Raw genomic sequence first — 20,697 nt, 5'->3', positions numbered from 1 at the left:
ATCTTCTCCATTAAGGACTTTGCCTTATTCATTTCTATTGGCACATGGCTGGGGCTCCAGAAATGTATGCTTTTGACCTAATGTGTCCCTTATAGTTCCATACATCACCCACACCTCCAGCTCTGGTGTTTGTAAGCTGCTGACATCTAGGTATTGAAGAGTAGGAAGTAAGTTTATGTTGAAAAAGGTTTTGTGTAGACATATCCTGTTTTACATAATGAATATATTTTAGCATTTTAGAAAGGTGGTAGGTACATGAACTTTTTATGAATTAAAATCCTGTTTTCTCACTGATGCATGTCTCTGAGGTGCCTTACATTATTCTAGATTGTTATTAAAGTTCACTTTTTATAAATGCTTGGCCCTAATACTTAAAAAACAAGCTTTTCTCAAGTGATTCTCCCTATAGAAGGATAATAATCCACACACAATCCCTTAAGTCTCCTGATATACCTTTATATTTAATAGAACACTTTTGGAATCTTTTTGCAACTAGTTATTATCTTTTGTGCAAAACTAATGATCATCTTTAATTTATAGAGTTTTATGTTCAGATTTTGGGAGGTGAAATTAATTCTGATTTTTATGTATATAGTTAAAATCAAATTGAACTAAATATCTCAAGCAAAAAATGAGCAGTTCTTTGCAAACTGCCGTCCACCAGAAGAAACCACTTACGATTCTTTTTGGCTCAGCGATTTTCTTGTGTGGAGTCAGAGCTAAAGCCCACAAGCCACAAAGCTTCAATGAAAACATCTCAAGCCCTGTTAGTGCTGATGGGCACAGTCAGGCTGAGTTAGCATGAAGTAAGTTCGTCTGATTGTCAGCACGCTCAGCAGATGCTGAAGGAACAGTCATGGTACCTTCATCATATTCCCTGAATAGTGATGTTGAGATACAGTGGTCTATGGTCTTAAGCCAAGTCATGAAAGTTCTGACAGAAGAGGAATGGGGCAAAAGGTATTAGACCCCCATGACATAATTATATGCTAATCTATACTTGAGAGATTTCCATGGCCACAGTTACTACAGCAATAACATCAACATTTCTCTGTGTGTGCATATGTGTGTAACTTACTTGTGCACGTTTTTTTATCTGGGTTAAGGGCAAATCCTTCATGGCACTGGCAAAGGTAGGAGCCATCAGCATTTACACATTCATGTTCACATCCGTGGTTTTCTGAAGCACAGTAGTCCACAGCTGGAGAGAATAAAACACATTCAGAATTAGAAATGCAAACAGAGGAAAAGGGAAAGGTAGGATGAGGGCATACTGATAACAGATATTAATTAGGATTAATATTATTGCCCCCCAAAAAGAGTAGAATAAACAGATATGAACCCAAGGTCTCTGCCCTCCTCAAAAAAAAAAAAAAATCAGGAGTCTATATCAGGCAATTCATACAGGAAGATAAACTAAAGAACAAGTGAACTATTGCATTTAAAAGTTAAAGAACTGCAAATCAGGCCGGGCGCAGTGGCTCAAGCCTGTAATCCCAGCACTTTGGGAGGCCGAGACGGGCGGATCACAAGGTCAGGAGATCGAGACCATCCTGGCTAACACGGTGAAACCCCGTCTCTACTAAAAAATACAAAAAACTAGCCGGGCGAGGTGGTGGGCGCCTGTAGTCCCAGCTACTCGGGAGGCTGAGGCAGGAGAATGGTGTAAACCCGGGAGGCGGAGCTTGCAGTGAGCTGAGATCTGGCCACTGCACTCCAGCCTGGAGGACAGAGCGAGACTCCGTCTCAAAAAAAAAAAAAAAAAAAAAAGAACTGCAAATCAAAATCATCACAAGGTGCACCTACAGCTAGTAAACTGGCAAAAATAAGATGAGAGAAAACCCAGTGGTAGAAAGGCAGCAGCGTTACTAATGGTGGGGGCATTATAAATTGAGAAAGATCCTTTCAGAAGGCAATTTGATAATGTTCACCCTGGATGTGAAACCCAAAGAAACAGCTGGGAAAAGGGTGATATTATATACAATAAGCTATTAACAGCGTTGTGTACAACAACAACAAAAAACCCTAGAAAATAAGATGAACATTGAATAAGGGTAAATGGTTTAATAATGTATGAGAAAATAGACTGGCTGATTTTTCATTAGTTCCACAAGTATTTGCTGAGTACCTACTATGGGCCAGGTCCTGTTTTAGGTGCTAAGGATAGAACGAGTTACAAAACAATCCAAAATTCCAGCCCGAGGAGCTTACATTTGGATAATGATGGTGGAACTGGGGAACAGACAAGAAATAAAATAAGTAAATAGCATAGACTATTAGGAAATAAAGAAAATTCTGGAGAAACACAAAACAATGAATAGGAGTAGGGTCAGTGGAGGAGTGGGTAGCGGGTGGGATGTAATAGAGGTGGTCAGGAAAGGCCTCTCTGAGAAGGTGGGTGGTTAGGAACAGTGCTGACTAACATACGAGCCATGAGGGTATCTGGGAGATAGTATCTTGGGCAAAAGAAACAGCAAGTGTGAAGGCCAAGAGGTGGGACTCTGCTTGGGGGGCTGGAGGATCAGCAAACAGGCCAGGGTGGCTGGAGGAGGGAGAGAGGTAGGAGATGAGAAGGGGGCCGTCAGGAGGGACCCATGGGCCATGCAAGGACCTCAGCTTTTAGTCTGAATGAGTTGGGAGTCACTGCAGGGTTCTGGACCCATGAGTCCAGAAGAACAGACTGAGAGGGCAAATGTGAGAGTGGAAAACCAGTAAGGAAGTGACTCCAGTGATCCCAGCGGGGATGGGTGGAGGCTTAAACCGGGATGTTGCAGGGGATGAGGGGGAGTGGTGTTCTGAAGTTATGGGTTGAATTGTGTCCCCCAAAAAGACATGTTGGAGTCCTAAACCCTGGTACCTACTAATGTGGTCTTATTTGGAAATCGGGTCTTTGCCGAAGTAACCAAGTTAAAATGTGCTCATTAGGGTGGTGAGCTCTAATTAATATGACTGGTGTTCCCGAACACCTCCCAGCAGGCCCCACCTCCAACATTGGGGATCAAATTTATTTTCTCTTTTTTCTTTTTTTTTCTTTTTTTTTCTTTTTGAGACAGGGTATCTCTTGTCACCCAGGCTGGAGTGCAGCGGCACCACCTCTGCTCATTGCAGCCTCAACCTCCTGGGTTCAAGTGATCCTCCTGCCTCAGCCGTCCAAGTAGCTGGGACTACAGGTGTGCACCACCACACCCAGTTAATTTTTATATTTTTAGTAGGAACAGGGTTTCGCCATGTGGGCCAGGCTGGCCTCAAACTCCTGAGTTCAAGAGATCCACCCACCTCAGCCTCCCAAAGTGCTGGGATTACAGGCATGAGCCGCTGTGCCTGGCCACAGAGATCAAATTTCAACACAAGACCTGGTGAAGCCAAATAAACCATATCCAAACCAGAGCACAGCTCTAGCAAACTAACACACCCGGTAAATACTGAAGGTGGGCTAACAGGATTCCTGTTGGATTAGAGATGAAATGAGAAAAAGAGAGTGCACCTAGGATCGACTCTGGGGTCGACAGAGCAAGACCCTGTCTCAAAAAAAAAAAGGAAAAGTTTTTGGAAATCCCAGCTACTTGGGAGACTGAGGCAGGGCAATCATTTGAGCTCAGGAGCTTAAGACAAGTCCCTTTTCAAAAAAAAAGTATTCCCTACAATGTTTTAGGATATATTAGTATCAAAAGTGTGTAAATAATAATAAGGAAATAGAATCTACAAAATTAATACACATGTAAAATTTTAAAAAGCGAAACCACGCATGGAGAAGATAATGACATATTTAGCATAGTAATAAAAAGATGCAAAGGGAAAACACTAAAGATTTGTAAAGGGTAATAACTTGTGTTAAGTTTATTCTTTTGCTCCAAAGCTTCATTAAGTTACAGTCTAGGCCGGGAGTGGTAGCTCATGCCTGTAATTCCAGCACTTTGGGAGGCCGAGGCGGGTGGATCACCAGAGGTCAGGAGTTCGAGACCAGCCTGGCCAACATGGTGAAACTCTGTCTCTACTAAAAATACAAAAATTAGCTGGGCGTGGTGGCAGGTGCCTGTAATCCCAGCTACTCAGAAGGCTGAGGCAGGAAGAATTGCTTGAACCCGGGAGACGAAGGTTGCAGTGAGCCGAAATTGCACCACTACACTCCAGCCCGGGCGACAGAGCAAGACTCTGTCTCAAAAAAAAAAAAAAAAAAAAAGTTTCAGTCTAAATATTGTTTTTGTAACTTCAGCTCCCTAAAGAGTTCTAGTAGAACCTAGTATTTGCAGGTTAAATTCACAAGTCATTATGTTGGGGATAGGGCATTCATGTCGTCTCAGGGTCTGAACGTCATGGAACGTTAGCCGCTTGCTAGAGTGGAGTCAAAACGACTGAGCTAGCACCACCCCCTTCTAAGAGTTCATTTCTCATTTCTCAAGAACCAAGGGACCATTAAATGAATCAATGGTGACACTGAGAACACTGAGATCGAGGAAGGCTAAACCCTGGCACACGGTCCAGTCTGTTTGTCACAGGAGTTGGCCATACCAGAGCCTGCATGGGCCTGTGTTAGCAGGCAACAATCCCCAGCTTCAACTTCCTCATGCTGGGCTCGACTCACCATCATGAAACTCTCCCAATCCCGGATATGGGTGCCTGCCGTCAGTCATCCAGTCCTATCTATGGCCACCCGCTTCTTAGTATCCCCTACAAAAACAGGAGCTGCTGATCTGACTTCCAACTTGTAGGACATTGATGGTGCTGCAATGATGAGTGATCAAGTCACTATACCTAAAAGTCAGAAACTCAGACTCTACCTCTCTCTTATACCATGGGGTATAATCTGAGCCCAGCCACTTCTGTCCTTCAGAGGTATGATACCTCATAATTATGCTGGCCCCATAATTTAGACTAATGTAATAATTTAGAGAGGTGTTGAAGGCTTGGCTTAGGCTTCGGATCTAAGCCACATACTCTAAACTTTCCCCTTTTCCAGAATGTTTTAGAATAGAGTATCCAAATTGGCTCGGATGTTTAAAAAAAAAAAAGTTGTACTAAGATGCTCTTTTAATTGATAACTCTTTAGCCAACTCCTGATCAAGCAATGCTTTTATTCCCTCTGACCATATGAATCCTGAAAACCCAGGGCATGCTACACACTCAAGGCAGTTAGAACACCTGTGTTTTAAACACCTGTGGCCAGGCGCGGTGGCTTGCGCCTGTAATCCCAGCACTTTGGGAGGCCAAGGCGGACGGATTACGAGGTCAGGAGATCGAGACCATCCTGGCTAATGCGGTGAAACCCCGTCTCTACTAAAGAATACAAAAAATTAGCCAGGTGTGGTGGCGGGCGCCTGTAGTCCCAGCTACTCAGGAGGCTGAGGCAGGAGAATGGCGTGAACCCAGGAGGCGGAGGTTGCAGTGAGTCAAGATTGCGCCACTGCACTCCAGCCTGGGCGACAGAGCGAGGCTCCATCTCAAAAAAATAAAAATAAATAAAAATAAAACACCTGTACATGCCTCGCAATGGCTGACTTGTATGCTGATAAAGCAGCCTTGGTGGAACACATGGGCTCTAGGACACCTGTGTACTTCTTCCATTGACTGAGATGTATTTTTATAAACATTGGTTCTCAAAGTGTGGTCTGTGAACCAACTGCATCAACTATCGCTTGAGAACTTGTCAGTAATGCCCATTCTCAGGCTGCATCCCAGACCTACTGATCAGAAGCTCTGGGAGTGGGACCCGGGAATACGTGTTTCAGCAAGCCCTCCAGGTGATTCTGAGGCATGCTAACATTTGAGAGCCATTGTTAGAGGCAAGGTTGCTTTTGTTTCCCAACCTGTATATGTCATTTGTACATGTTATTGTAAGTAATTTAAATATTATAAAAACTGGGCTGGGGCCAGACGTGGTGGCTCAAGCCTGTAATCCCAGCACTTTGAGAGGCCAAGGCAGGCGGATCACAAGGTCAGGAGTTCAAGACCAGCCTGTCCAACGTGGTGAAATCCCGTCTCTACTAAAAATACAAAAATTAGCTGGGCGTAGTGGCAGGTGCCTGTAATCCCAGTTACTCAGGAGGCTGAAGCAGGACAATCATTTGAATCTGGGAGTTGGAGGTTGCAGTGAGCCGAGATTGCGCCACTGCACTCCAGCCTGGGCGACAATGCGAGACTACACCTCAAAAAAAAAAAAAAAAAAACTGGGCGGCTCAAACCTGTAATCCCAACACTTTGGGAGGCCAAGGCAGTGGATCGCTTGAGTCCAGGAGCTCAAGACCAGCCTGGCCAACGTGGTGAAACCCCGTCTCTACTAAAAATACAAAAATTCGCCAGGTATGATGGTGGGCACCTGTTGTTGCAGTTACTTTGGAGGCTGAGGTGGGAGGATTGCTTGAGCCCGGGAGGCAGAGGTTGCAATGAGCTGAGATTGTGCCACTGCACTCCAGCCTGGGTGACAGAGTGAAACTCTGTCTCAAAATAAATAAATAAATAAAATAAAAACCAATAAAATATAAGCACTAAAAGAAATTGAGATTTTAAAAATAAAAATTATGTTGAAAGCTTTGGAAAAAATTAAAGCAATTTGCTAACCAAAATTGCTATAGAACCAGGCATGGATGAAATAAATGTAAAACATTGGGAAATTTTCCACTAAAATTTACAAGAGTTCTGCTGTTAGATTGCTTTACAGATGTCTTGAAATCCTTGCTCCAATTTAAAGGAACCAAAACTAAAAAATCATAGACAATACATTATGGGTATGGTTTATGCAAAAAATATTTTTATATAATCCCAGCACTTTGGAAGGCCAAGGCAGGCAGACTGCTTGAGCCCAGGGGTTCGAGACCAGCCTGGGATATATAGCAAGACCCCATCTCTACAAAAAATACAAAAATTAGCTGGACGTGGTGGTGTGCACCTGTGGTCCCAGCTACTTGGGAGGCTGAGTTGGGAGGATTGCTTGAGTTTGGGAGATTGAGGCTGCAGTGAACCAAGACCACGCCACTGCACTCCAATCTAGGCAATAGAATTACACCCTGTCTCAAAAAAAAAAAAAAAAAAAAAAAAAGATTTGTAAATATATTTTTTCTTCAACTTAAAATTAGTATTTTTAAAAAGCATAAAAGTGATTTTTACTAAGTATACGTTTATGTGTTTTAAACAAAAATAAAATGACTAGCATGGGTTTGCACATGTAGTTTTTTAGGATTCCCCTTTCTGAATGATATTTTCCATTAATTCAGCTAACCACAGGCCCAATTCATGGGATAAGAGAGCTTCTCTGGATCTTGACTCTCATGTTTTTGCTCTTTGTGTATACAGATCTCTGGGGAACTAAGGGGGAGGATGTGATTGGCAAGGCAGGATTCACGCATTCCTGGGTCCCAAGTCTCTGGTCTATAGAACTCCAAGGTGTCAAATCTCATCTCAGTTTGAGATCCACCCACTGATGCACTGCTAGGCTTCTGGAGACAGCAGATGAGGCCATCAGTGCAGCGGTTAGACATGAAGAACCCCCTGCCACGCACGTGAACCTAACAGTTTGTTAAGGCCAAGAGAGTTCTAGTGCATTCAGCTCTAATGTTATTTGCCAAGTGGTTTGGGTTCTTTGCACAACTTCCTTGGTTGCAAAATTGTACTCATAAAAAGAGAGGTCAAGATTAGGGAGCCAGATGTATGGAGGTGACCTTGTGCGTAACTCAATGATGGCTCTATTGTTTCAAGTTCTCATCTACTTCAACAAAATCTGTTCTCAGTCATTTATGCCTGAAATTTCTCCACTCTTGTTTACAAATGGAAAGAGTAATTCCCCAGCTGTAGCTCTTTAGCCCTCCAGATCACAAGTGCTAAGATCCCAGAGTCAGAAGTCAGTCTTGCCACATTCATTCTCTGCCCAATGTGTGAGAAATCACTCCACTGTCTCTAAGAATACATGATACCTTGCTGCCAGTAATAAAACCCTAAAATCAATGATTTCTGATTTATAAGCTGGTCCAATTATAAGGTTTTCTCAGCAGGACTCAGTCTGCAACGGTATGGCATTAGCAGAAACAGGATACTTTAGAGAGGAGCACTTGGATTTTAAAGTTTTTTGATAACAAAGTAAGAAAAACAAAATTTGTCATCTAGAGAAATGGTAGAACCAATTTACTTGCTGAGCATACATTAGACACACACACACAGTCAGACTCACAAAACCTCTCCTCTGCACGGCATAATTGGAATTCCAAATGCAGGATTTAAAACCCAGAGAAAATTTCTTTTATTTTCCTTCTGTCTTCCTTTTTTTTTTTTTTTTTTTTTTTTTGAGACAGGGTCTCATTCTGTCACCCAGGCTGAAATGCAGTGGCACAATCACGACTCACTGCAACCTCGGCCCCCCAGATTCAAGCCATCCTCCCACTTCAGCCTCCCAAGTAGCCGGGACTACATGCATGTCCCACAATGCCTGGCCAATTTCTTTATATATTTTTGGTAGAGATGGGGTTTGGCCATTAGCTGGGAGTGGTGGCACACACCTCCTTGGGCTCAAGCAATTCTCCCACCTCAGCCTCCTGAATAGCTGGGCCTACAGGTGTGTGCCACCACCCCCAGCTACTTTTTGTTATTTTTGTAGATACAGGGTTTCACCATGTTGACCAGGCTGGTCTCAAACCTGAGCTCAAGAGATCTGCCCGCCTCGGCATCCCAAAGTGCTGGGATTACAGGCTTGAGCCACCATGCCTGGTCTGACTTTTTTTTAAATAAACAAAAATGACTTTATAATTTAAAAATCAGTCAATGGGGAAAATATTTTTTATAAAACATGAATGCATGAGACTGCGATCAACCTCAGTCAGTGCTTCAAGAAAAATGTATTTCAAGTCCAGTCTGTGAAAGATGAAAAGTACAAGTGGTTCTGCCCTCAAGGGTTTACAATCTGCCTGCGTAGATAAGATGCAAACAGGACCAAAGTTCCCCCAAAATAAAAGGCAGTTTGTAAACACCAGGTGAGTAAGTACAGCAGAAAATTCATGTTCAGAGATCAAGATAAAGGGTCTTTGAAAAACAGTTTTGGATGGCAATGAATGTGACTTTAGTGGCAGCTGATGAATTATAAATTCAGGGACTCCACTAAAGCAAAGGAGGTTCTTAGTCAGCAATCCACCATTGAATATGGAAATAAATTCAGGACTGCCAATGGTGAAATGAGCTCTCAGGGAGTTGGAACTCTGGTGCTGGAATTGAACGTTCCACTTACTCAAACATGTGGAAATCTATAAAAAAATGCTGAGTCCATGACTAAGAACTGAATTTTCATGCAGGTCACAGTAATAATTCAGGGATGAATCAAAGTGAAACTGGCCCAATTGTCTCACAGAACTGATGTTTACGGTTTATTTTGAATAAACATAGAAATTTACCTTTCTAGTCTTGAAACTTGAGAAAATTACATTTGTTTTATCTGAGAACCCTTCTCAAGAAACAAACCATCAGGCCTCCCTGACAGTATCAAGGAGCTGAAACTTACTAGATCACTGCGTCTGCACAATGACATGCCAGACCCCTCACCATTTATGATTGCCTAACCAACCACCTGCTGCGTGTTGACAAACTCCTCTTCCATACTCCTCCCTAATTCCTGTTTTCCCCCATATGGTTATTATACATTTATTCCCTGTTATATAAACCCCTAATTTTTATTTTATTTTATTCTGAGGCAGGGTCTCACTCTGTCATCCAAGCTGGAATGCAGTGTTGCAATCATGGCTCACTGCAGCCTCAACCTCCCAGACTCAAGCAGTCTTCCCTCCTGAGTAGCTGGGACTACAGGTGTGCACCACCACACCCAGCTGATTTTTTTTATTCTTTTCAGAGACAGGAGTCTCACTATATTGTCTAGGCGGGTCTCAAACTCTTGATCTCAAGTGATCCTCCCACCTTGCCTCTCAAAGTGCTGGGATTACATGCATAAGCCACCACATCCAGCCTAAGCCCCAATTTTAGTCAGTCAGGGAGATGGATTTGAGACTGATCTCCCATCTTCTTGGCACCTGATTGAAACCTTCTTTCCTGGTAATACTTGTTGTCTCAGCGATTGGCTTTCTGTGCAACAAGCAAAAGGACCTAGACTGAACCCCTAATGTTTTGGTAACAAAAGAAGTACTAGAACCACTGCTATGAAAGTGTTGAAACTGAAAACCTACCGCATAAATTCACTAGTAGCTGTGAGGTAGGAGGCAGGACTTGACTCCAGAGGCGGGGCAGAGACATCAGACCAGATTGAGAACTAGCTAAAACAGGGCTGGGGTGAAACCAGCCTTCAGACAGGTCCACCAGTGTGCCGTGTCAATTTACTGTTGCTATGGCAACACCTGGGCGTTACCATCCCTTTCTGTGGCAATGACCCAATGATTACTACCCTTTCCCTAGGAAGTTCTGCATAAACCTCCCCTTAATCTGCATGCAATTGAAAGTGGGTATAAATACGACTACAAAACTGCCTAAGCTGCTATTCTCTGCCTACAGGGTAGCCCTGCTCTGCAAGAGCAGTCACGGAGCTATACCACTTTCTCTTCAATAAAGCTGTTTTCTTCTACCTCTGGCTTGCCCTTGAATTCTTTCCTGGGCAAAGCCAAGAACCCAGGTAGGCTAAGCTCCACTTTGGGACGTGCCTGCCCTGCATCAGCTGGACATGCTTAACTTCTACCAAATTTCTTTAAATAAATAGTTTGAACCTGCTGCCCACACTTTCTCATCACCCACTCCCTGACTTTTGAAATCTGCCCTTTACCCATCCCCCCTTTGCCATTATCAATGGCCTCCTGGTCACCCTTGTGTTCCTCAAGCCTAGCAAAGTCCCTGGCAGAGTTCTGAAATGTTTGCAGACGTGAATCTGTGACTCAAGTTGATGGCTTTTTCTCTAAGTCCTGTTACCTTTGGCCATGCTGGAGCATGACATTAATATTGATCTGGCCAAGAAATTATCTTCCTATCATGTTCCATGATTCTTCTGTCTCTCCCCCAGCCTTCAGCTACTTCTTCATGAATATTTTTCCTGCCCCCACTTCCTGCTTCCTACATGTGGCTGCAATCCAAGGCTCAGTCCTTCACTCTCTTCTCGCTCCATACTTCACTATATACAGGATATTATGATAATAGGTGTTGTAATAATGATGCTAAGTTCCTAGAGTATACTGGGAACGTCACTCACTATCTTATTTAATCCCATAAAAACTTACAATGTAGATATTATTATTCTACATTATGGGTGAGGAAAATAAGGCTCAGAAATTAAAGACTTAAAGACATGTGCTTAGTGGTATGGTCTGGATGTTTGTGTCCTCCAAATCTCACATTGAAATGTGATCCCCCCGAGGTCAGGAGCTACAGACCATCCTGGCTAACATGGTGAAACCCCATCTCTACTAAAAATACAAAAAAATTAGCCGGGCGTGGTGGCGGACACCTGTAGTCCCAGCTACTTGGGAGGTTGAGGCAGGAGAATGGCATGAACCCGGGAGGTGGAGCTTGCAGTGAGCCGAGATTGTGCCACTGCACTCCAGGGTGACAGAGCAAGACTCCGTCTCCAAAAAAAAAAAAAAAAAGAAAGAAAGAAAAGAAATGTGATCTCCTATGTTAGAAGTGGACCCTGGTAGGAAGTATTGGATCACAGGGATAGATCCCCCAGGTGGGCTTAGCACCACCTCCTAGGTGATGAGTGAGTTCTTGCTCAGTTAGTTCACATGAGACCTGGTTGTTTAAAAGAGTGTGGCACCTCCCCACGCCCCAATTCTCACTCTTGCTCTTGTCATGTGACATACTTGTTCCCCCTTAGGCTTTTGCCTTGATTGTAAACTTTCCGAGGCCCTTACCAGAAGCAGAGGCCAATGCCATGCTTCTTGTACAGCCTGCAGAACTGTGAGCCAATTAAACTTTTTCTTTTTAAAATAAATTACCCAGTCTCAGGTACTCCTTTATAGCAATGCAAGCAGCCTAACACAGAAAACTGGTACTGAGAGTGGGGTGTTGCTATAACACACTTGAAAGTATGGAAGCAGCTCTGAAACTGGGTAATGGGCAGAGGTCAGATGAGTTTGGAGGGCTTAGGAGAAGACAGGAAGATGAAGGAAAGTTTGGAACTTCTTAGAGACTTGTTAAGTGGTTGTGACCAAAATGCTGATAGATATGGACAGTAAAGGCCAGGCTGATGGGATCTCAGATAGAAATGAAGAATTTATTGGGAACTGGAGTAAAGGTCACCAATTCTATGCCTTAGCAAAGATCTTAGCTGTGTTGTGTTCATGCCCTAGGGATCTGTGGAAGTTTGAATTTAAGAGTGATGACCTAAGGTAGCTATCTGGTGGAAGAAATTTCTAAACAGCAAAGCATTCAAGCCTATGATCAGACATGGGAGCAAATAAATAAAGTTGGAACTTACATGTAAAAGGGAAGCAGAACGTACAAGCTTGGAAAATTTGCAGCCTAGCCATGTGGCAGAGAAAGAAAAAGCGTTTTTGGGAGAGGAATACAAGCAGGCTGTGGAGCAACCACTTGCTAGAGAGATTAGCATAACTAAGAGGGAGTTAAGTGCGAATATCCAAGACATGGGAAAAAGGCCTCAAAGGCATTTCAGAGATCTTCTAGGCAGCACCCCACCCCCCCATCAAAGGCCCAGAGGCCTACGGAAAAAAAATGGTTTGGGGAGCCAGGTCCAGGGCACCACTGCCCTGTGTAGCCTCAGCACACTGCTCCTCACATCCAGGCTGCTCCAGCTCCAGCCATGCCTCACAGGGCCCCAGGTACAGCTTGGGCTGCTGCTCCAGAGAGTACAAGCCACCATAAACCTTAGAGGCTACCATGTGGTGTTAAGTCTGTAGGCACACAGAACGCAGGCATGAAAGAGGATTGGCAGCTTCTCCCTAGACTTCAGAGGATGTCTTGGAAAGCCTGGATGTCCAGGCAGAAGCCTGCTGCAGGGGCGAAGCCTCATAGAGAGATTCTACTAGGTCAGTGCCAAAGGGAAATGTAGGGTTGGAGCTCTCATACAGAGCCCCTACTGGGGCACTGCCTAGTGGAGCTGTGGAAAGGGAGCCACCACCCTCCTGACTTGAGAATGGTAGTAGAGCCTCTGGCAGTTTGCAACCTTAGCATGCAAAAGCCATGAGCAACAACCTGTCAGGGCAGCCTCAGGGGCTATACCCTGCAACCACAGGGGCAGAGCCAACCAAGGCCTTGGGGGCCCACCCCTCCCACCAGTATGCCTTGGATGCAGGACATGGAGTCAAAGGAGATTGTTTTGGAGTTTTAAAATGTAATGACTGCCCTGCTGGGTTTCAAAGTTGTATGGGCCTATCACCCTTTCTTTTGGCCAATTTCTCCCTTTTGAAATGAGAATATTTATCCAATGCCTATAACACGTTGTACCTTGGAAGTAAATAACTTTTTTTTTTTTAATCTCACAGGCTCATCAGTGGAAGGCTTTCATCTCTAGATAAAACTTTGGACTTTGGAGTTTGAGACTTTTGAGTTAAGGCTGGAACAAGTTAAGACTTTGGGGAACTATTGCAAAGGCATGATTGTATTTTGAAATGTGAGAAGGACATGAGATATGGGGGGCCAGGAGTGGAATAACATGGTTTGGATGTTTGTTGCCTCCAAATCTGATGCTGAAATGTGATTCCCAATGTTGGAGGTGGGGCTTAGTGGGAGGTATTGGATCACAGCAGTGGATCCCTCATTAGTGGCTTAGTGTCATCATCTTGGTGATGAGTGATTTCTCGCTTAGTTAGTTCATGTGAGATTTGGTTGGTCTTAAAACAGTGTGTCACCTCCCCCCAACTCTTGCTCCTGCTCTCACCATGTGACATTGCCTGCTTCCCCTTCACCTTCTTCCATGATTGGAAGTTTCCTGAGGCCCTCACCAGAAGCAGACGCTGGCACTACGCTTCCTATACAGCCTGCAGAATCATGAGCTAATTAAACCTTTTCTTTTAGCTAATCTCAGGTATTCCTTTTATAGCAATGCAAATGGCCTAACACACCTAGCAAATAGCAGAGTTGGGATTTCAGCTCAGATAGCACTGTTTTAAAGGTCCAGATGCCCTCAAAACAAATGAACCAATACATAAATATTTAAAATAGAAAATAACTGAAAATTCAGAAATAAACTATGCTGCTTCCTGACTGCAGCATTGACTCTAACCTCTCTCTGTCATGTTAATGCTGAGTTTTCTGCTTCCTCTTGACATGTTCTTGTGGTGTCTGACCTGAATTCAAAATTCACCTTGTCTATGACTACTAATTATCACCCCAACCTTTTTTTGTTTTTTTTTTTTTGAGACAAGGTCTTCCTCTGTTGCCCAGGCTAGTGTGCAGTGGCACTATCATGGCTCATTATAGTCTCAACATCCTGGGCTCAAGCAATCCTCCCACTTCAGCCTCTTGAGTAGCTGGGACTTCAGGTGTGCACCACCATGCCCAGCTAATTTCTTAATTTTTTTGTAGATATGGGCCTTGCTTTGTTGCCCAGGCCTGTCTAGAACTCCTGGTCTCAAGCAATTCTCCCACCGTGGCCTCACAAAATCCTAGGTTTACAGGCATGAGCCACCACACTTGGCCTTATCTTTTTGAAAATCTATTCCATCACTCTTCTATCACTGTTGCCATCACTCTCAGAGTCATGGAAGCTCAAGATCATAGAGTCTTTTTTTTTTTTTGAGGGAAGGTCTCGCTCTGTTGCCTAGGCTGGAGTAAAGTGGTGTGAACATGACTCACTGTAGCCTTGATCTCCTGGACTCAAGCAATCTTCCCACCTCAGCCTCCCAAGTAGCTGGAACCACAGGCACGTGCCAACATGCTTGGCTAATTTTTTTTTTTTTTTTTTTGAGACGGAGTTTTGCTCTTGTTGCCCAGGCTGGAGTGCAATGGCACAACCTTGGCTCGCTGCAACCTCTGCCTCCCGGGTTCAAGTGATTCTCCTGCCTCAGCCTCTAGAGTAGCTGGGACTACAGATGACCACCACCATGCCCGACCAATTTTGTATTTTTTTTTTTAGTAGAGCCGGGTTTCCTCATGTTGGCCAGGCTGGTCACAAACTCCAGACCTCAGGTGATCTGCTTGCCTCAGCCTCCCAAAGTGTTGGGATTATAGGCATGAGCCACCGCATCCAGTCATGCCCAGCTAATTTCTTTATTTTTTGGTAGAGATGAGGTCTCACCATGTGGCCCAGATTGGTCTTGAACTCCTGGGCTTAAGCAATCCTCCTACCTAGGCCTCCCAAAGTACTAGGATTACAGACATGAGCCACAGTACCTGGCCTAGAGTTACTTTTGACTTTTCCTTGTTCCGTTTATGTATAGCACCTCCTTTCATTCCTTACTGTCTCCCTCTCCTTTCCTATAGTCACACCTCAAATCCTGGCTGGCTCCTGTCCTCTCTCACCTGATAACTGCCACAGTCCCCTATCTGGTATTCCCACTTCTTGTCATCCTTCTCCTGGAATATACCCTGCGATTCCCCATGAGGTTACACTTCCTAAAAATGAAGCTTTGCATTTGTCACCCAAATATAAACCTTTCAGTGGCTCTTCTTCAGAGATAAAATCTAGGCTTTACATCTGATTTTCAAAACCCTGAACAATCCAGTTCCTTCTGCTGTCTTCAGCTTCATCTCTACTTCATGCATACAGGAATTCTCTGCTGAGCTTAACAGTTTAAGTCAAAATTGGACAGCCTTAACTAGGGTGATTATGTAATTTACCATCCAAACTGGAACCATTTTCAAAGTGAAAATATGTGCCATCAAGAAATGAGGTCAGCTGGGTAAGAAATGGGGTCAGCCGGGTGCAGTGGCTCATGCCTGTAATCCCTGCACTTAAGGAGGCTGAGGCAGGTGGCTTGCTTGAGCTCAGGAGTTCAAGACCAGCCTGGGCAACATAGCGAGACCCCATCTCTACCAAAAATACAAAAAATTAGCCAGATGTGTGGTATGCACCTGCGGTCCCAGCTACTTGGGAGTCTGAGGTGGGAGGATCGTGTGAGCCTGGGGGGCGGAGATTGCAGTGAGCCGAGGTCACGCCACTGCACTCCAGTCTGGGTAACAGAGTGAGACCCTGTCTAAAAATAAAAAGAAATGGCATCAAGTGAGGTGGCTCACACCTGTAATCCCAACACTTTGGGAGGCCTAAGGCAGGAGGATCATTTGATCCCAGGAGATTGAGACCAGCCTAGACAATGTACAGAGACCCTGTCTCTAAAAAAAATAAATTAGCCGGGCACAGTGGTGCACACACATGGTCCCAGCTACTCAGGAGGCTGAGGTGGGACTATTACTTGAGCCCAGGTGATCGAGGCTGCAAAGCTCTGATCATGGCCTGGACAACAGAGCAAGACTCAAAAAAAAAAGAAAAAAAAAAGAATTGGTCCACAGGACATAAACTGGTATTATCCTATATTAACTGGGAGGTATGATCACTCTGTTCTTAATGTTACCTTGCCATCTATACACAGGCCACCTCAGATCAGCTACTAATGGTATATGTCCAGAGTCCTCACCAGTCTCTTCTCTCCTCTAAATTTTCTGCTCTAAGTCTGGTATCTGGAGTCTCCATCTTTGATAAGCCCCTTCCAGCCCTCAGGTTAGGCCACCTGGTTAGCTTTCAGTTTGGCCTTCTCACTGTAACAGACTCTCTGACCTACCAGCTCCCGGGAGCTGGCCCTGCCCCTCCCAGGCCAGCCTTAGCTCTAATGCTTGAAGAGCATTGCCACCTCCACAGTCACTGCCCTTCATATCTCCCCCTGCCTTGGACATTTGTCCAATTGCCACCCTTCCTTCACACTCAGATCTTCCAGCCTAGCCATTAGGATGTCTCTCTCTGACTTTCTGTGGCCTCTATTTTCTCTATCATTTGCTTTGCACTCACCATAGTCCTATTGAGCAGCAAATAACCTTGTGGGATTTAGTTTGGAGTCGCTAGGAAAGGCTACTGGCAACAAAGGTCCTGGCTGCTTAATCATCTCACTCCCAGCCTGTAACAGATCGGGTGCTTGGTGAATCACTACAAAGGGCATTGGGGAAAGGTGGTAAGGCTGGTGATGCTAGGATCATCTGACGGAGGAGACCTGGGTTGCAATGGGATGCAGTCTCTCCCATTTTCCCACTCTTCGGAGTGGATCCCCTCTGAGAAAATGCAGACATTCTTATACGCAAACAAGCAGCCACAGAGAGACGCCCATCTCTAATAAACAGCACGCCAAAGCTCTCTGGCAATGACAGCATCTACCCTCTCATGCATGTAGCTCTTCAATAAATGTCAAATCCCAAAAATTACAGCAAAATCCTCAGAGATACAATGGTTCTCTACTACACATGGACAAGCAGGTAATTATTTGGAAACACTCAGAGAAATGGGTTTTTCAGTGGCCTCCAGTTTCCCATGGGTCAAGGTGGGCTTCCTGCCCCATCTATTCCCTGTGACCAAGCAAGCCCTGTGTTCTGCTGTCCCTCCCCTTGTCCTAATCAACCAATTACCCTCATCCTGTTTCCTGAAGCTCCTCCACCCGCCTAACTCAAAATGGCTCGATTTCCTCCTGACCGCACAGCACTCAGAGTTTCTACCCAATTAACAAACAGTGGGGCGGAGGCAGGCGGGGAAAGCAGGTTATAAAACAAAATAGACAGTGTGACCTCATTTTGTTAAATCTTTACAAAATATTTTTTGTTTGTTTGAGACGAGTCTTGCTCTGTTGCCCAGGCTGGAGTGCAGTGGCACAATCTCAGCTCACTGCAAAATCCGCCTCCTGGGTTCAAGTGATTCTCCTGCCTCACTCTCCCAAGTAGCTGAAACTACAGGGGCATGCCACCAGGCCCAGCTAATTTTTCTATTTTTAGTAGAGATGAGGTTTCACCATATTGGCCAGGGTAGTCTCAAACTCCTGACCTCAAGTGATCTGCCCGCCTTGGCCTCCCATACTACTGGGATTACAGACGTAAGCCATCGCGCCTGGCCAACAAAATGTTTTAAAGTAGATATTTATATGGAGAAAGTCTGGTAGAAAATACAATAACCTATTAATAGTGATTTTTCTCATCTGTTTAAGTTTTTCTACAAATGGGTATTACTTGCATAATAAAAATTAATGAAGCAAAAATAACCATAGGTATATATGTTGGCTTCTTTTTTGCTAGTGGTAGTGGGTGTGGTACCCTGCCACTCTATCATGACCACCACCCGCAGATTAAGAAGAAAAACAACCCTAAGGCCCAGGAGACCAGCTGCATTTGTGGCCCTCTGATGAGAGTCAGAGGCAAAGGTTGCCTTCATTCCTACCAGTGTGTAAAAACAAACTCATGATACTCTCATCACTCACCTGCCAATTGCAGGCTACCACCTACGCTATTGTTTTGTTGTTGTTTTGTTTTGTTTTGTTTTTGCCTTCCATATCCCTAGCCAAGAATTAAGGTGTGCTGGGAAATGCAAATTCTATGTGCAAAAAAAATAAGCATACCTTGTTTGTGAGAAGCAAAATAAAATAGGGCCCTGAAAACATTAACACAGAAGACAAAATGCAGGATTTAGCAGAAAATTTACATTCCACTTTTGATGTCAGTCAAGTTCTTTTCCTTCTAGATTTTCTGCCTCATAAGTATTCAGTTCAGTTTATGAAACACCTACTATCCGCCAGGCACTGTTTGTTGGTATAAGGAGGAATGAGGCCATGTTAAGTTGCAAAGGCTTTGTAGACAAACGGGGGATGTCTGCAGCATCAAACACTGCCCTTGAGCCTCATTACCTGGGCTTGTGTTTGAGGCTACTGCTAGTCTCCTCTGGCCATGCTATCTGATTACGCTGAGACCATATGGCTGGGCTCTTCCACCTGGAAGTCACTTTGGCCTCTCACTGAGCTATAGGTGACATTAGGGAGGAAAGCTGCCTGTTGTCTTTGAGGTGTCACTCAGCAACTCACCCAAGTAAATTTCATATATAACACATGAGCTCTATGTAAGTCAGGCCATTCCAAACATACCCTCCAAAGTTGAAGAAAATCCACCCGATCCTTTTCAAGAGACGCAGTAACACACAGTTACATTTGCATGGATTACCATATGTGTTCCTTTTGCTGGAGACCCAGAATGAGAAAACACTGACCTCAGCCATAAATGAAGCTTTTAAAGTTCAAATTCTGCCTAACAACTACACTAAACAACTGAGCACTTTGTGGAAACCCAAAGGTGAGGAAATGAATATGTGGGATGTACATGTGAGTCTCCCCTCCTCCTCACCATGCTTAACTTGTCCTTCCCCACCAAGCCCAGCCGGAGGGATACTCACCCACACAGCTCTTCCCGTCCTCAGCCAGGGCGTAGCCACTGTAGCACTGGCAGACGAAGGAGCCCGGCACATTCACACAGAGCTGCCCACAGTTGTGGTCCTCCATGGCACACAGATCCTGGACTGAGGCAAAGTCACGCTGTTAGAACACAACGTCAGGCACATCTGAGAACGCCTCCAGCCCAGGGCGAAGCAACAAGCAGCTCCAGAGCCCTCACCAAAGTAACTTTTAAAAACATTATAGGATTCGATGTGTGATCATAGTAGAAAATTTGGAAAGCATTAAAAAATAGATAAAACAAAATTCACCTGTAATCCCCTCATCTGTAATCCCCCTACCCAGAGGCAACCACTGTTAACATTTTGGTGAGTTTTCTTTCCAGGTGAGTTTCTGCGTGTATATAAAAACACATTTTTCAGTCAGGCACAGCGGCTCATGCCTGTAATCCCAGCACTATGGGAGGCCAAGGTGGGCGGATCACTTGAGGTCAGGAGTTGGAGACCAGCCTGGCCAACATGGTGAAACCTCATCTCTACTAAAAATACAAAAATTAGTTGAGCGTGGTGGTGTGTGCTTGTAATCCCAGCTACTCAGGAGGCTGAGGCAGGAGAATCGCTTGAACTTGGGAGGCGGAGGTTGCAGTGAGCCGAGACTGTGCCACTGCCCTCAAGCTTGGACGACAGAGCGAGTCTCTGTTTCAAAATAAAGAAATAATATAAAAATAAATATAACACATTTTTCAAAGTTGGAATTACTCATCACCTCTATGAAATACATTAAATAATTTTTTTGAGATGGAGTCTCGCTCTGTTGCTGGTATAAGGAGGAATGAGACAAAGCTCTTTGAAAACCCTCTTTGTGCTCTATTTATTCATCCTAGGAACAAACGAAGAAAATGGAGAAGCCAAAAGAGGTTAGGTAGAGGTAACAAACATTACCAAGGAGAAATACATACATGCCTATTCGTGGTCTTATTTTGGTCAAATATTTATTCCGTGTCCACAAAGTGCTAAGCTCTGGCTGTTTATTCACATGCAATATAGGAACAGATTATAGTATGCATCTACTGCAACAGAACTAAGAATATGTTGGTGGATGAAAATATTAAAGGCGTCTTCCATCCATCACTGACTCAGTCTCTGACACTATTTCCCAGCAAGGAGAACAGCTCGGATACCATGAAACAGCTAGCTGTACCAGTGATTTTACCATTAAAACGGGAGACAATCAGAAAGCATTAAAGGGGTTGAATATATTGAAGAGAATTTTCTCTGGTTAAAAGCTATCACTGGCCAGGTGCGGTGGCTCAAGCCTGTAATCCAAACACTTTGGGAGGCTGAGGCGGGCGGAACTTCTGAGGTCAGAAGTTTGAGACCAGCCTGATCAACATGGTGAAACCGTGTCTCTACTAAAAATACAA

At 44.3% G+C, this 20,697-nt stretch overlaps 1 protein-coding gene across 4 annotated transcripts in view; it reads right to left on the bottom strand.

The window, feature by feature from the left end:
* MATN2 (matrilin 2) overlaps window positions 1–20,697 on the bottom strand; it is a 169,139-nt gene that overhangs the window by 56,541 nt on the left and 91,901 nt on the right. For all 4 annotated transcript variants that reach the window (XM_015145762.3, XM_015145763.3, XM_015145764.3 and 1 more), the window contains exons 5-6: window positions 19,277–19,399; window positions 1,079–1,201 (exon numbers count right to left, since the gene is read on the bottom strand). In XM_015145762.3, coding sequence (XP_015001248.3) covers window positions 1,079–1,201; window positions 19,277–19,399 — 246 coding nt within the window. The remainder of the gene's footprint in view (window positions 1–1,078; window positions 1,202–19,276; window positions 19,400–20,697) is intronic.

Source organism: Macaca mulatta, chromosome 8 (genome assembly GCF_049350105.2).
Source record: "Macaca mulatta isolate MMU2019108-1 chromosome 8, T2T-MMU8v2.0, whole genome shotgun sequence".
Lineage (NCBI taxonomy): Eukaryota > Metazoa > Chordata > Mammalia > Primates > Cercopithecidae > Macaca > Macaca mulatta.
This window is presented reverse-complemented; position numbering and strand designations above follow the sequence as displayed.